This window comes from Monodelphis domestica, chromosome 5, assembly GCF_027887165.1.
Source record: "Monodelphis domestica isolate mMonDom1 chromosome 5, mMonDom1.pri, whole genome shotgun sequence".
Taxonomy (NCBI): domain Eukaryota; kingdom Metazoa; phylum Chordata; class Mammalia; order Didelphimorphia; family Didelphidae; genus Monodelphis; species Monodelphis domestica.
Genome location: NC_077231.1, coordinates 125,482,354 through 125,497,642, shown reverse-complemented (window position 1 = coordinate 125,497,642; position 15,289 = coordinate 125,482,354). Strand labels below are relative to the sequence as shown.

General features: G+C 36.9%; 2 protein-coding genes across 2 annotated transcripts; one reads left to right on the top strand and one right to left on the bottom strand.

Annotated features, from left to right (window-relative positions):
* Positions 1–883: 883 nt before the first annotated feature.
* On the bottom strand, positions 884–13,304 carry LOC103103394 (DBF4-type zinc finger-containing protein 2 homolog). Its single transcript, XM_056799292.1, has 3 exons — positions 13,168–13,304; positions 12,873–12,930; positions 884–2,314 (listed from the first exon to the last, which is right to left on the bottom strand). Exon 3 carries the CDS (start codon positions 2,288–2,290, stop codon positions 1,193–1,195), a length of 1,098 nt encoding a protein of 365 aa, XP_056655270.1. The 5' UTR covers positions 2,291–2,314; positions 12,873–12,930; positions 13,168–13,304; the 3' UTR covers positions 884–1,192.
* Positions 3,362–12,933, top strand: SMCO3 (single-pass membrane protein with coiled-coil domains 3). The gene is made up of 2 exons (XM_007503609.3): positions 3,362–4,862; positions 10,898–12,933. The coding sequence occupies exon 2, from the start codon at positions 10,913–10,915 to the stop codon at positions 11,588–11,590; it is 678 nt and encodes a 225-aa protein (XP_007503671.1). The 5' UTR covers positions 3,362–4,862; positions 10,898–10,912; the 3' UTR covers positions 11,591–12,933.
* Positions 13,305–15,289: the final 1,985 nt, after the last annotated feature.

Below are 15,289 nucleotides of genomic sequence, written 5' to 3'. Positions count from 1 at the left end.
TTGGCCCCATAAGATATTCAGGAATTCTAAGCTGCACTATTAAAAGATATTGCCATACTGATGAGAATACATATATTTTTAAGCACTAACAAAATATACAGTCCACTAGTTGGGACAAGTGTTTCTCAAACTCCAAAGTCTGAAGGTAAGAAGGTAAAACAGAGATCACAAAATCACAGAATCTGATCATCAGAAGGGACTTCAAATACCATCTAGTCAACTCATGCCTGAACATTTCTTCTACTATTACATTACCAAGGAATCATCTGATTTCTGTCTAAAAACTGTTAGGCAAGGGATAATCTATTACATCCTGAGGTAGTCTATATTTCGAGAAGAAATTTATAATTGCACTGGCCCAATTCACATAATCCAATACTATACATTCACTTGGGCTATTTCTTTCTGGGAAAACAAATTAACAAACACTGAGCACTTACTATTTTCAATACACTATTTTAAGCACTGTAAGAACTGGCATGGGTGATCAGGTAGGCAAAAAAAGGCAAGTAGGGGACAGCATGGCCTCAGATACTTCCTAGATGTGTGACCTTAGGCCAGTCATTTAATCACATCTGCCTAGCCCTTGACCTTCTGTCTTAAGAGCTAAAACAGAAAGGATTTTTTTAAAAGGAGGGGGGAAAGTATTTTTTTACTGCCCTAAATCTAATCATCCCTCAGGCTATCTTGTGAGGTTGGCCAATATCCATTGCTCAAGGATAAGGTTTATACAATCTTGGACTTGCCAATTTTTTGAGTTTTTGTTTTTGCAGACAGCAGGTATATAATGTAAATTATCTCAAAGTTGAAAAGCCAAAAATTTTAGTTTTGCTCTAAGAGAACCATTTAGTGCTCAGAAAAATTGTCAAATATAGCAGTGATGTTTGGTCTTTTGAATTTTTTTTTATTTTGTTAAGCAGATGCCACACCAAAGGAAATTTATTTTGAGTTTTAAACAAGCAAGAAGAGAAGTAAATGACTTGCTGTTTGATAGTTCCCTAGACTTGTACTTCAAATTAAATCATAGGCCTATTGCTCCCGAAATTAAAGCTCCTCAGTGCCTCGTTTCTAACAGATATATGAGCTTCCTAGCTTCTTAACGGTGAGGAATCATGAGTGGGATTAGAATTGCTCTTCTAGTAAACAAAACATCTCTCCTCTGCAGTTCCACTACTAACTAATTGTGGAGCTACTAGCATAATTTCAGTGCGTCCAGATTGGCTTCCATATTCTTAATGACTTGTTGCATTAACATTGCAACAGGCTCCATAGTCTTGCAAATATCTTGGAGATGATCAGCAAGTGACAACGGTGGACAGGGGCAGGGGGGTGGGCAGGGAGGACAGGGGGGTGGACAGGGGGATAGACAAGGAGGCAGACAAGGAGGTAGACAAGGGGATAGACAGGATGGTATGCAGGCAGGTAAACAAGGGGGTAGACAAGAGGGTAGGCAGGGGGGTGGACAAGGGGGTGGACATGGGGGTGGGCAGGGAGGTGGACATTCTATCAGCTTGCTCAATTTTTCTAGAATGTCCATAGGTGACGGTGGACAAGGTGGTGGACAAGGTGGTGGACAAGGTGAACAACAAATTGCTCGGGCAGGTCCTGCTTCACAGGTAGTTTTACGGAGATCTGTTAGTCGGAGTTCCATGACTGAGGACTTCATCAGCTGACAAAGAGCAGTTTCCATACTCTCAAAAAAGTTGACATTTTTCAGCATACAAACAAGTGGGCCACAGGGGCCGCAGGGAACACAGGGACCACAGGGGCCGCAGGGGCTGCAAGGGTTGCAAGGGTTGCAAGGGTTGCAGGGGTTGCAGGGATTGCAGGGGTTGCAAGGATTGCAGGGATTGCAGGGGCTGCAGGGGTTGCAGGGGTTGCAGGGACTGCAGGGGTTGCAGGGGTTGCAGGGACTGCAGGGGTTGCAGTCAGCAATTTTAGTTGACTCACATAACATTTTAGTACTTTTTGAACAGGGAGTTTCCACAGAAGACACGGCTGTTGTCATCTTGGCAAATTGACATGGATCACTCCTACAAGGATCACAACATCTGGCTCTGTCTTTTGATTCTATGTCACACTGGACCTTCTTCAAGTAACATGCTACGGATTCAAAGTAATCCTTAATGGTTCCACATTCATTGACACTGATACAAGGTACTGGGCAGCCACAGTTGGTGAGTAATCCAATGAAGGTATTTATGGAAGTATTAAGCTTTTGTAGGCTATTGTAAAAAGTGTTACTGCACTGGCATAATCTTTCTTTATCTGCTTCTGACATTAATGACATTCTTCCAAGAACGAAGTAGAAGCACTGCAAAACAAATCAGGAAACCAAAGTGAAGAAAATCAAAGTATAGGAAGAAAAAAAATCATAGTCTCTTCGCTAAGGTACTGTAAGTAGTCACTATGTCAACTGTATATAGACTTATTGTAATTCCTGATCACATAGTTAACGCCTAAACTAAAAATAGTCTTATACCTCCCTTTAGTTTGAAGATGTCTCATATGATTAATATACAGCACACCAAACTCTGTTCTGGTCAGGGAATGTGAATTCCAATTCTGGCTTTATTGCTAACTAGTAATATGGCATTTAGTAAGTCACCTCACATTAGAGAAGTTTTAGAGCTAGAAGAAGCCTTAGAGATTATTTAATCTACCTGCATAAATATGAAAACTGAGGCCCAGAGGGGTTAAATAACTGACCTAAGTATCAGAAAGTTGTTCTGATTTCGAATCCTCTATTTTTTCCCCTATACTATACTATACAATACAGCCTCCATAATGGGTTTCATTTTCTTCATCTATAACATGAAAGAGTTTAGAAGATGTTCTCAAAAGTCCCTTATCATTTTTATAATGTCCTTTGGGAGCAGAGGGGATCTCATTGTGAAGAGAAAATATAAGTAAATTAAAACAACATTAATGAATCTAATGCGTGGAATGGTTGAGAGAGTCACCTGTTGGAAGATACAAAAAAATGCTGTTTTCAGTGTTGATCCTGTCCTAAAAGGATCTAAGGAGAGAAGACAGCCCAAACTCATAAAAATAAATGAGATATATGTGAAGAAACATAAACCGGTATATAAAACTAACCTGTTCAGAAATAGATAAAAAGAGATAGATCAGACAGACAGACAGACAGACAGATAGACAGAGATAGATAGATAGATAGATAGATAGATAGATAGATAGATAGATAAAAATCAATCCTACTGAGAAGGTAAACTGACTAGAATAATCAAAATAATCCTTTTGGAAAAGAGAAAGAAAGGTATTTTTGGATTAGGGTCTTCATTTAAGAGCTTTCAATGCCAAAAATGGCTTCTAAATTTGTTCAAGGAAACAATAGAAGGTAGTGTATAAGTTGCCACTCAAGGCAGCCTATCCCACACTAGGATTTCCATACCTAGTATGGGCAAGTCAGTATACAAAAAAAGAAAATATTCACTTCTTTCACCTTTCCTAATCTATTTTTACTTAAGATTCTGTCCTTTGGATTGTCTCACCTGGATAAAGCGGAATACTGTTTTGGTAAGACAAATGGGACCTGATAAGAGGAAGTAGAGTAATGAGGACCATAAAGCCTAACCTAAGAGACTTAAGTGTTACAGGGAACTTGACTAGTTCTTCAAAGTCAGTACCTTCCCACCTTTCTAGTTTACTTATATATTATTCCTGTCCTATATATACTCTGGTGATCAACTTGTTCTTCACAAAAGTTACTACAGCTCCCCATCCCCATGCCTTTGAATTTACTGTCCTTTTTTTCACTTCTTGCCTCTTTAAATCCATAGTTTTCTTCAGGATTCAGCTCAAGTACCACCTTCTACACAAAGATTTTTTTGCTTATGCCTCTTCCTTTCTCTCCAAACTACCTTGAATTCATTTTGTATATATTCTGCAATAATGTAAGAGAAGGATTGCTTGACTTTTGTCTCTGTTTCCCCCAACCCTTATTCCATAGTGTGGTGCATAATAAGGGCTTAATAGCTTTATTGATTGATTGAATTGACAATTCTAGGTTTGGATAAGTATCGGCTCCCATCTGAAGTTCTCCTGAAGATTCTGCCCTATAAAACAGTGATCCAAGGAATTGATCCAATCACCATCATAATTATCATTGAAAAGGACTTATGAGTGTACTCTTTTGCCTAACTCTAAATATAACCTTCTCAATTTCCCCACTAATACACTATTTATTAGCTATGATTAGAGGGTGAAGTTTCCAGTTATGCAATAATGAAAAACCAAATTTACAGAGATTAAATATATAACTGATTTCTCCATGTAATATAATTAAGTTAAACCTATAACTCTGACTTCTCTATATAATATAACCTCTATAAAGTAGATATAGTAGCATGACAAAGAAACAATGACTTAAGGATGTGAAGTACTTATACAGGAGGCACAAAGTTAACAATTAAAGTGATCTTTTCAGATTACCCTGAGATATGGAAACATACCCCAGTTTCAACCCACAGCACTATAAATAAATCATTCTGAAAATCTGTGTTCCTTGCCAGTGAGCCTAATCTATAGATTTTGTTTCTTTGCACTGGACTACAATATTTTTCAACAACACAAAGTTTAGAAAAGCAAATAAAGACTCATTTATTTGCCTTGTGATCTTTATTATTCTAAAATAGCTAGATTAATATTAATAGGCAAGAAGGTGGTTTGAAAACACTAAGAGATGCAAAAATGACATAACAAGGCAGGCAGCAGGACCTAGCAGAGCCCAACAAACACAATAAACCTGTGTCATCACATTCCAGAAACAACTAGATGAAAAAGCATCCCCCACAATTCTTTTAAACATTCACTGGGACTACACAACTCAGAAGTACAGACAGGTAGGCAATTCTATTGCTGCTGAAATCTCACTGTATAGCACTATCCATCCATAGGGTGGAATTTGGCAAAGCATATCAATTCATTTAAGGACAATTTAATTACAAAATTATGGGACCCTGTGATGCTTGGCTTCTCCAGGCTCCACAGAAGCCTCTGGGCTAGGAAGAAAGTAAATTCTGTTCTTTCAAGAGTAGTAGAATTAAAGTTAGATTTTAAAAAGCAAAGTTAGATTTTAAAAAGCAAAAGATTTAAAAAGCAAAAATAACTTTTTAAAAATTATAAAGGATTAAGTGGCCATTGTGTGAATGTGTATCAGTTAGACAAAAATGTTTCTATGTATTGTATTTATTAATGACCAGGAACTATCTAATACTCCTTTGGTGCTACAGTAGGCTCTTGTATCTCACTTGTATGTTGTAAGTGTGTTTAAACATGCTGTGCATCTCTAAATTGATTTTAAGCTCCTTAAGGAAAGTAAGCATGTTACTGATCACTTTTCTATATATACCCTTGTCTATAATAATTGTTTATTTAGCACACTAAGGCTTATGAAAAATATTTCACTCACAACCCTCTGAAAGTAGTACAAGAATTATTATCCTCATTTCATAAATATTTATAATAAGCATTCCATAGATGCTTATGATGACTAAAACAGAAATTTTGTTACATGGAAATTCTTTTTTTTTTTAAACCCTTACATTCCATCTTGGAATCAATACTATGTATTGGCTCCAAGGCAGAAGTGCAGTAAGGGCAAGGAAATGGGGGTTAAGTGACTTGCCCAGGCACACATAGCTAGGAAGTATCTGAGGCCAGATGTGAACCCAGGACCTCCTATCTCTGGGCCTGGCTCTCAATCCACTGAGCCACCCTGCTGCCCCCAGAAATTTTTCAAAAAAGCATAAATTCTAAAATCAATCATGAGACCACTATCAAGTTGAAGGTGTTTGCCCATAGCTTCAATCTATATATGTATGTGGCTAATAAAATGTAATGACCTTGATTCTCTATAGTATAGTCTCAGTCTAGTATGAATATACATAAAGTTTCCCTGGGTACCCTCCCAAACTTGTCCCAAGGATGGGGAAATGCAGAATTCTCCCTGCAATTTTAACTATTGTGCTACTTAATGTATAAAGTTGAAGTGATCTAATATTTCTCCTCATACATTGCCAAAGCCAAATGAGATTATCATGTCCAAATGGATTGGTAATGAGCCAGAGAATGCAATTTGTACAGACGGTCTTCTCCTCATACTCTAAAGGAGACAGCTAACTACTAAGAGTTGTTAGCTCCTTACAAACAAAGGCTGTGCTTTTATTCATGTTATTCATCAGCATTTTGTAACCAAAATACCAAACATTAATGCCTTCTTCATACACAGAGCACTATGCTCTCAAATAGGGGAAGAAACACAGCTTAGATAAAAGTTTTTACCCTTATAGAGAATACATAGAAAGAGGATTGGAAATAGCGAGGTAGCACAGTGAATATGGTTCTGGGTTCTAGATCCAGAAGATGTATCATCAAAACTTATTGGCTGTGTAACCCAGGTAAGTCGCTTAAACTCTCTCTACCTCCATTTGCTCAATTGTAAAATGAGGATAATAGCATCTACTTTCCCAAGATTATTGTGAGAATCAAATGAGATACTTATACAGTAATCAGCACAGTACTTGGTACATAGTAGCCACTTAATATCTATTTATTTCGTTCCTTCCTTCCTTATAGACATTATAGTCTAGTAGAGGAAAAAAGCACCAACACAAAAAGCTATGATAAATATTACATGGTGTAGCACCCCCTTTGGGCCACTTTCCCAACTCCCATTTATATTGGGGCTCATCCCCAGAAGATGGTTGCTACATACTTCCTTCAGGACTCTAGGGATAACCTTGATTGTCTGGGTTTCTAGTGCCATAGCTCAAAAGGTCCCATGGGTGTGTGTTTCCACCTCCAAATCCTGGGGCGCCCTCTCCTATTCAGTACAATCAGCCAGTACCCAGGGAAGAGTAACCTTCAACTTAGAGTAGGATGGTAGTGAATATATATATATATATATATATATATATATATATATATATATACAAAATATGTGTGACCAAAGGGTAAACTCGTAACTCCTAGTTCCAACAAGTCCTTTCTTGAGGACCAATATTGTTTCTTGGTTCAAGGGGTTATATGCATTGAAGCTATTTACTTCTCTCAAGTGACGTCTCTCTGCATATTTCTGGGTACCTGTTTGTTCTAGGTGAGGCAATGTCTCTGTTCCAAATTTTATACATTATTTCCTACTAGTTCAGACTCTCCAACAGAATGGACCTGAGGTAACCTGGGAGTAGGTGGGAGGGGAGCATAACACACTGTCTGGGCTCTCTTCTCAGCCTCTGCCCTTTATTGTCCTCTGGTACAGGTCTAAAGGTCTAACCCTAATTCTTCAAAGCATTTCTGGACGTGGGAAATCCTAAAATTTGACTGCTTTGCTGTTGGAATAACTGCTAAAAGCCCTTTGCTGTTTAAAGTCCCCGAGTAGCAGCCATCTTGTTTGTTAGCTTCAATCAAAGATTCTTATCTTATAAGGGACCACAAGGTGTAAACCATACTTGTTCACACATTTAAAATTCTACCACTAGGGGGCAGCTGGGTAGCTCAGTGGATTGAGAGCCAGGCCCAGAGATGGGAGATCCTGGGTTCAAATTTGACCTCAGACATTTCCCAGCTGTGTGATCCTGGGCAAGTCACTTAACCCCCATTATCTAGCTCTTACCATTCTTCTGCCTTGAAACCAATATGCAGTATTGATTCCAAGACAGAAGTTAAGGATTTTAAAACAATTTTTAATTAAATTAAATTCTACCACTACCTTATGTTGATTACCTTAAATTAATTGACAGAGGAAGTGTGGAACAGATCCCTTACAATTAAAGAATTCAATAAAGAATTACAAGGCAAAGTAATGTGAGGGCTAGTGGGGAATACAATTATCTACTGGGGAGAAAAGAGGAGTCAAGAAATTTTCTTGGGAAAGGTGTGATTTTATTGTTCAGTTGTGTCTGACTTTGTGGCCCCAGCTGATTTCATCATGACTACTTTCTTATTTTTAGTTGGTTCTTCAGGTGGTAATTGCTAATAGTAGCCAAAAAAATTACCTTTTTTCTGGATACAAAAGAAACTCTTCCCTAAGTATTTAGGTAGGTCTATAGCTAGTTTCTTCTAAGTACAAAACAAAAACATTTTTTCATTACTAATATAAATTTGAAAACTAGAAGCCAAAGATGTGAAAATGACTTTTGAAAATGACTAGCAATACAAAGAACTACAGGCCTATTTTAATGACTCCTTTGAGTGTCCACTTCAGGCCTAGCCATATAAATCTAAAAATAAAGGTTTTCTATTTCTAAACTACTTTCAAAAAAGTTTTTGCTTTTCCTCATTCAAAAAACACTTCAAGATTTGCATGAAAATGTTCAAGTGGCACCAGGTAAAAGTTTGAAAGGGGAAAACTAAGCTTTTCCTTTTTATACTTTCCTCAGGGAAAACATATATCTTCAATACTTCCTTTGTCCAGTGGCCATTTTAAAATACTACATCATAATCAATGTCACAGTGTTTTTGAGTATCCCCTAGCTATGGAGGACATGACTAAAGTTTAGATGGATTCTCTGAAATTCATGATTTGGTACTGGATATTTATTTTTCAGGTAGCCAACTAAGATCCAAATGGACCATTCTTCCTTTCTTTTTTTTCCAGCTTCAAAGAAGACACAAGATCAAACTAGTTTGGGTAGATATAGCTTCAAAATTTTCAACCAAGTAAACATTACAAAGAGCCACACACTTGTGTTTATTCTCTTTCTATAGGCATTCAGTGAATTGGTATAGCCCAAGTCTAGGAAGGTATACCTTCCTTATTACACCGTTAATTAGGCTAACACTGCTTTAACTTTATCCATGACATGGTACTACTATTGTTTCCTTAATTAACACTTGTATAGAATGTCCTTGCTTACATAATATATATATATATTTTCCCCTTTAATGGAATTTGCAGTTTATCTTAACAAAGCCCAAGTGTAGTATACATTATCCTAAATAATTTCATCAAGTTATATGCCTTCTGATTCCTAATTGTAAGATGCCCCCTGAGAGGCAAAACTGGGACCAGGAGTTCCTCAGGTAAGGGTGAGGGAAAATGAGAGACCAGAGAAAAAGATTAGGGTCAGAAGGACCTCATCTACTGATGATAGAATGAGTGTGCTTTAATTCAAGCTGGTAACATCTTTTAAAGGCAAGAACCACCGACAGTAAAACAATCCTTGGAGAAACATCAATGAGAAGGTATAGCAGATAAGGCACTAAGGTCACTCACCTGGGTTCATTGAATAGTCTAATCATTAATAACATGCTATTGCCCTGCAATAACATGTTTTATTGTGCTAAAAATAAAGAAGGTGAAGGAGAAGGCACTTGAACCTTATCTAGACAGACTCTGAGATCTCTACCTCTGACACCTAATGATGCCATCCTGAAAAGAATAAATAATGAGGTATTTAACCTTGCAATATACCCTTTTGAAGATAAATTTTTAATTCTGTATATAACTTTCCATCAAGGGCCTTCTTTGTTTTCTTTTGAAAAACAACTATGTTTAATTAATTTTATAATGCCCTTTATTTTTTTAAGCTGCCCAAACCTTTTGCTGCCACCTTCACTCATTCAGCAGGAGACATAGCTATAGGTATTCCTTTACGAAATTCCTATGAAAGATGGTAGGAGAAAAGGGATGGCAATAGTAGGGGCTACTTTGCCAAGCAAGAAAAGATCCCTTCCCACCACCCACTAGGAATTTGTTCTGGCTGCTCTCCAGACCTGTGATGCTACATTGCCTCAACTTTCTCCTAATGGTTTACACACACACACACACACACACACACACACACACAAACAAATCTAAGGTGGAGGTGGGGATATCCCAGGCCTATCCCCAGCCTTATTTCTCTATTTTTACCTTCCTAGCCTATAGATATGTCATCTGATCCACATCAGAATGGTCAGTGGAGGGCAGCAAAAAAAAAAAGAGTGCAGAAAAGCTCCAGGCAAACAGAGAAGGTGCTCTCCCTCTGCCTAGTAGGCATGAAACTGCTGTTTGGAATAGGGATGATGAAAGGAAGCTACCCTAGTGTTCTAGTCTCACCACATTCAAAAGTGTTCATGTTCAATCATAAATTAAAATGTCCAGAAGCTTCAAGAGCCTTGATACTATTATTATTATTATTCAGAAGAGATTCGATGTTTTGAAGGCTGAAGTTTCATACCACTTCCCTCGACCCCAGGATCAGATGTAGCTCCCAAATTTGGGACATTCAGCGACAATAAATATCAAAGGATTAGGTTAGAATATAGGGCTAAATCTAGTAAAAATAAATAAATAGAGAAATGCAAAATCCTGGACTTGGCTTTAAAAAAAAAATCAGCTCCACTAGTTTGAGAATGGGAAGTGTGGCCAGACAATGTTTAGCATGAAAAAAAAAAAAACATGGAATGCAAACTCAAAATGAATCAATATAATAGTACAACATGGCTACATTAAAGAGGCTTAAAGCTCACTACATAGCTGGCAATCTCTCTGTATGGTATTCACTTTGGTTAAACTACATGTGAAATGTTCATTTGTGGCTGCTTGAATGAATACACACACACAAAAGTACAGGGAGAGAACCAGAGATCATATCAGTTGTACATCTCTTTGACCTTTGTATTTCTTCTCCTGAATTTGATGTTTTTGAGATTATTTCCTCTTGAGCAGTTCTTGCCCTCTACAAGAATTATGAATAAATTTTATGTAATATGCTAGTTTGTGTTATACACCCCACACACTCTTCTATGTGTTCTTGTGCCATATAATATTAAGGCAATCTTTCAAAGAGTAATGTTGCTTTGCTATGTATGAAATGAAATATTTCCTAGTAAAGTACACTGAAATATCAATATTTTATTAAGATTTAGAAAACATTAAACTTTTCTTTGTCAGAGATCCACTTGGAAGATGGCTCAGAGTGATTTTTTCTACCCAGAGAACTCAAAGAGGAGACAGGAACTAAATAACCTACACCAGGAACTGCTTGATCGCTTATCAGACAGCTTTGATGCTACCAATGAACTGAACAGGGTTCTGAATACACACTTGGCCTGCAGACTGGATTCCATAGAAATGAAAAGGAATGGCACCATAAAAGAAAATTGTGACATCATCATAAAAGCCATGAAGAAGATCCAAAAGGAAGTACAAAGGGTTGATGATGTGCTAAAAGAACAATTGGAGCCAACATTGTATAGAAAACTTCAGGATATCAGAGAAAGGGAAATAGATAAAATTGCAATTGTGCAGAAAGTTATTTCAGTCATCCTGGGAGAAGCCACTTCTACTGCCAGTACAGTAGCTGTAAAACTCATCTGCTCAAATGTTGCAACCGTTGTCATTAACAAATTGGTTACTGTGTTGGCCCAAATTGGTGCATCTCTGCTTGGTGGGATCGGGGTTGCTGTTCTCAGATTTGGACTAGATATGATCCTCCAAGCCATACTAGGAGCAGTGGAGAGAAATCAGCTTCAAGCAGCAATTAGAAACTATGAAGAACACCTGGTGGAGTTTAAATCTGCTTCAGAAAAATACCATCATGCCATTAAGGAGGTCACGAAAACTTTGAAATGCCAATTGAAATGATAAGTCTGTACTTTACTACCAACTTCAGTTTCTATTGCTTCAATTTCAGCCTTATTTCTCAGATTAGGCTGATTTCCTACACATTTTCAGCTTCAGGCAGTGGCAAAATTGGAGATGGGTGGCTATTGGCAGTTGTAGTCAGGGATAAAGGGTGTGATTCAGAGGTACTAGAGACCTAGAGACTAGAGATACTAGAGACAAAGTACCACTTGCTTCTAAAACCATCACTAGATCAGCTCTCTTGTCTGCCTGAGCTCATAATGATCTCGAGGGAGATCTCAAATATGAAGGGCAAAGAGTGTACCTCAGAGCTTCATTAACTACTCTTCCAAACTGCTCCAGCAGATCAGCATTGCTCTTATAAGGCACTAGGCAAAGACCTCTCTTTTTGTCTCTTCTACTCTCCTTATTTGACTAAATTACCTGGAGAAATGCAGCTATATGCCAAGGGTTTCAGGGATCATTTAGATCTCTAATACTTATACTTCACTAAGTTCTGGGCCTTAGTTAAGGAACATAATCTTAAGTACTAGTACTATACTAAAGTTGAAAGTGAATGAAAAGTTTGATTGTTAGATGTGAATGGAAGTGAAATTAAGTAGTGATCTTAAGTACTTTTTACTAATTACAAAATTCTCAATACAAATATCACAGACAGATATTTTAATTTGGGTAGAATAATGAGTTTTAGTTACAGATACCAAGCTTCTATTTCCAAATCCCTAATATTCACTGATTTGCTGTGTCATGATGAAAAGAATGTCCCAATCTCCTGTAGCAATATATATATATACATATATAAAAGATATATGTATATATATATACTATATATTCAAGTAATGCTTTGAGATACATAGAATATATATATATATATTTTTAAAAGCCATTGTTATTAATGTAAGTGGCCCTTGGGTACTGCTTCTCCAGTTTTCTGGGAATGCAGGTGGTATTATGGTGGGCCTGTGGTTAAAAATCTATTTCCTCTGCAGATCTATGTTGTTATTTACTACTAAGCCTGCTACAAGTACTTAACTTTTAACATTGCTTAGGCTTAAAAAGTAGTTTTACTATTGATGGCAGAATATAAGTTTGAATATTTTATTCACATGAAGACAAAACATCCCAAAATAAAATATTCACTATTAAAAAGCTAAAGATCAGATGACTTCTGCTTCAAAATGTATTACTTCATCATTTTCTCTCTACTACAATATGCCTCTGTTATTCACTAAATAGAATTTTACCTCCAAAAATTAAAAAAATACTTAGGAAAGTTACTTACCTGGGGTTAGGAGCTTTATGAGCTGGTTATTATTCTTCTAGGAAACTCAAAAATTAAACTAGAACCAAATCAAAAAGAAAAATTTACAAAGGTAATTATTATATAGTTATTAAATATTACATATAATATAGTTTCTCATCAACACTTAAAAATGTTTATTCAGAGTTAAGAGGATGGTTGGGTTCATAATTAACCTATTTACCAATAAACAGAAAGTTATAGGTATATAAAAAACTTAAGTATACTGCAAGTGTTCAGAATTTAGTTTAAAATCATCTATTCAAAATATCCTTACCTCTAGCTTTCCATGGTTAAAGGGGGAGGGAGGGGGGGGAGAGAAAGAGAGAAATGGTAGAGAGAGGAAAAGAGAGAAATGAAAGGGAAGAAGCAAGGGTGCTTCTAGTGAGGTAGAGAGACTATATAGTAAAATGAATAATGAGCAGCAGGGATGAAACAATGACCTCATAGAGGCCTTGAGGTTCTCAGCTAAGCAACAGGCTGAAAGTCATCACTTGACATCTGTGTAGCACTTCATGCTTTTCCAGGTTTCAGCATTTCCTCTTATTCAGTTTTCAATATAATCTTTGCCAACAAAACATAAATGAAAAAGTGATCCTGCTCTATATATTTGACTCCCAAATTTACATAGCCCTTAATCTCTGTCCTGAAATTCCTTTTCATGTTGCCAGCAAGACACCTCCACTTAGATATCCCATAGGCATCTCAATCCCAAAGTATCCAAATAAAGTTACTATCTTTCCCCCTACAATCCTCTCTCACCCATTATAATTTCCCTGTTTCTTTAAAAGGTACCACCACTCTTGCATTAACTCAGATTTAAAGCCTAGAAATCTATTATCTTTTTCTTTTTGCCATTTCTCAGATATACAATCATTTGCCAAGTCTCCTCAATAACACAGTCCTCAACTTCTCTTCAATCAATTTTCTCTATTCATATTACAAAAGAAATAGTCCTGGCCCTCAACATCTCTCATCTGGTCTATTAATAGCAATAGCTTCCTAATTGTTGCCTTCCTACATCTAGTCTTCCTACGTTCCTATCCATCCTCCATACAGTTGCCAAATTGATATTCCTAAAGCATATAACCTTTTAATTTCCTGCTTAAGAAGTTACCTAAGTTAGAGTAGTGAATAGGGGAGTCAGAAAATGTATAATTTAGTTGCCACCTCAGAAGTTTTCTACCTATGTGACCCTGGACAAATCACATAAATGTCTCTTATTCTGAGTTTCCTTGTCTGTAAAAATGAGGGAAATAGCACCTAGTTTCACAAGGTCATTTTAAGGATTACATGAGATAAAATTTGTAAAATGTTTGGTAAACCTTAACCATGATATAAATCCTAGCTCTCATTGGTGTTATAAGAGCTGGTAGCTCCCCATTATTTCTGGGACAAAATACAAACTCTTGGATTTAAAGCGTCTACAGTCTTTGTCCAGACTGGTTACAAATTACACTCCCATACACTCCCATACACTTTATCTTCCAGGCAAACTTGGTTCTTACTTGCTGGTCCCTATAAACACTCAACTTCTTGTCCTTGTGTATTTTCATTGACTGTATCTTTATCTCCTTAAAATTCTCTTCTTCTTACCTTCTCTCATTCATTTTATATTTATTTCCTATATATTCTTTATTTGCTTCTTTGTCAATATGTCATATGGCTCCAGTATATTAGCTAAGGTGCTTAAGAATAAGATACTGTTTTTTTTTGTGTTCATGTCCATGATGCCCAGTAGTGTTAACACATTTTTCAGATTTGTAAATTGCAGCAAAATGGCCCAGTGACTTGGCCAGAACCAAAAAAGTCGGTTAGAATTGAATTGGAGTTAATCTGGCACATACCACAGATGTTCTGTAATATCACACACCTTAAGAGAAGGAAATGGAATCTTCCAACCTCAGAGAAAAAGGTCAGAAGTCTTTACTAAACAGAAAGGGTTTCTACGGCCATTTTATCTGTTTGGGTCAACCACCAGCCTGACTTCAGAAGTTCATTGGAGAGGAGAGTTGGCTCGGTTAGATATTCAAAGTCCTTCACAATTGACCAATTCCTCCTCTACCCATATTCTTACTTTTATACCCCATTAGCCCCCACTGCTGTTCTTTGATCCAGTAACACTATTCCTCATACAAAACACTCCATCTCCCTACAGGTCTTTTCATGTTTTAGAATGTCTCCAATGGCTGGAATTCTCTTTCCTGATCTCCAACTCCTGGCTTCCAATTCCAGCTCAAACCCTACCTTTTACAGGAAACCTTTCCCAGTCTTTCTGAATTTTAGTAGCTTCCCTTTTTATCTCCAAATTTTCCTGTATATACCTTGTTTGTACACATTTATTTGCACGTTGTCTACCCCATAAATGGAGAGTTCCTCAAAAATAGGAGCTATCTTTT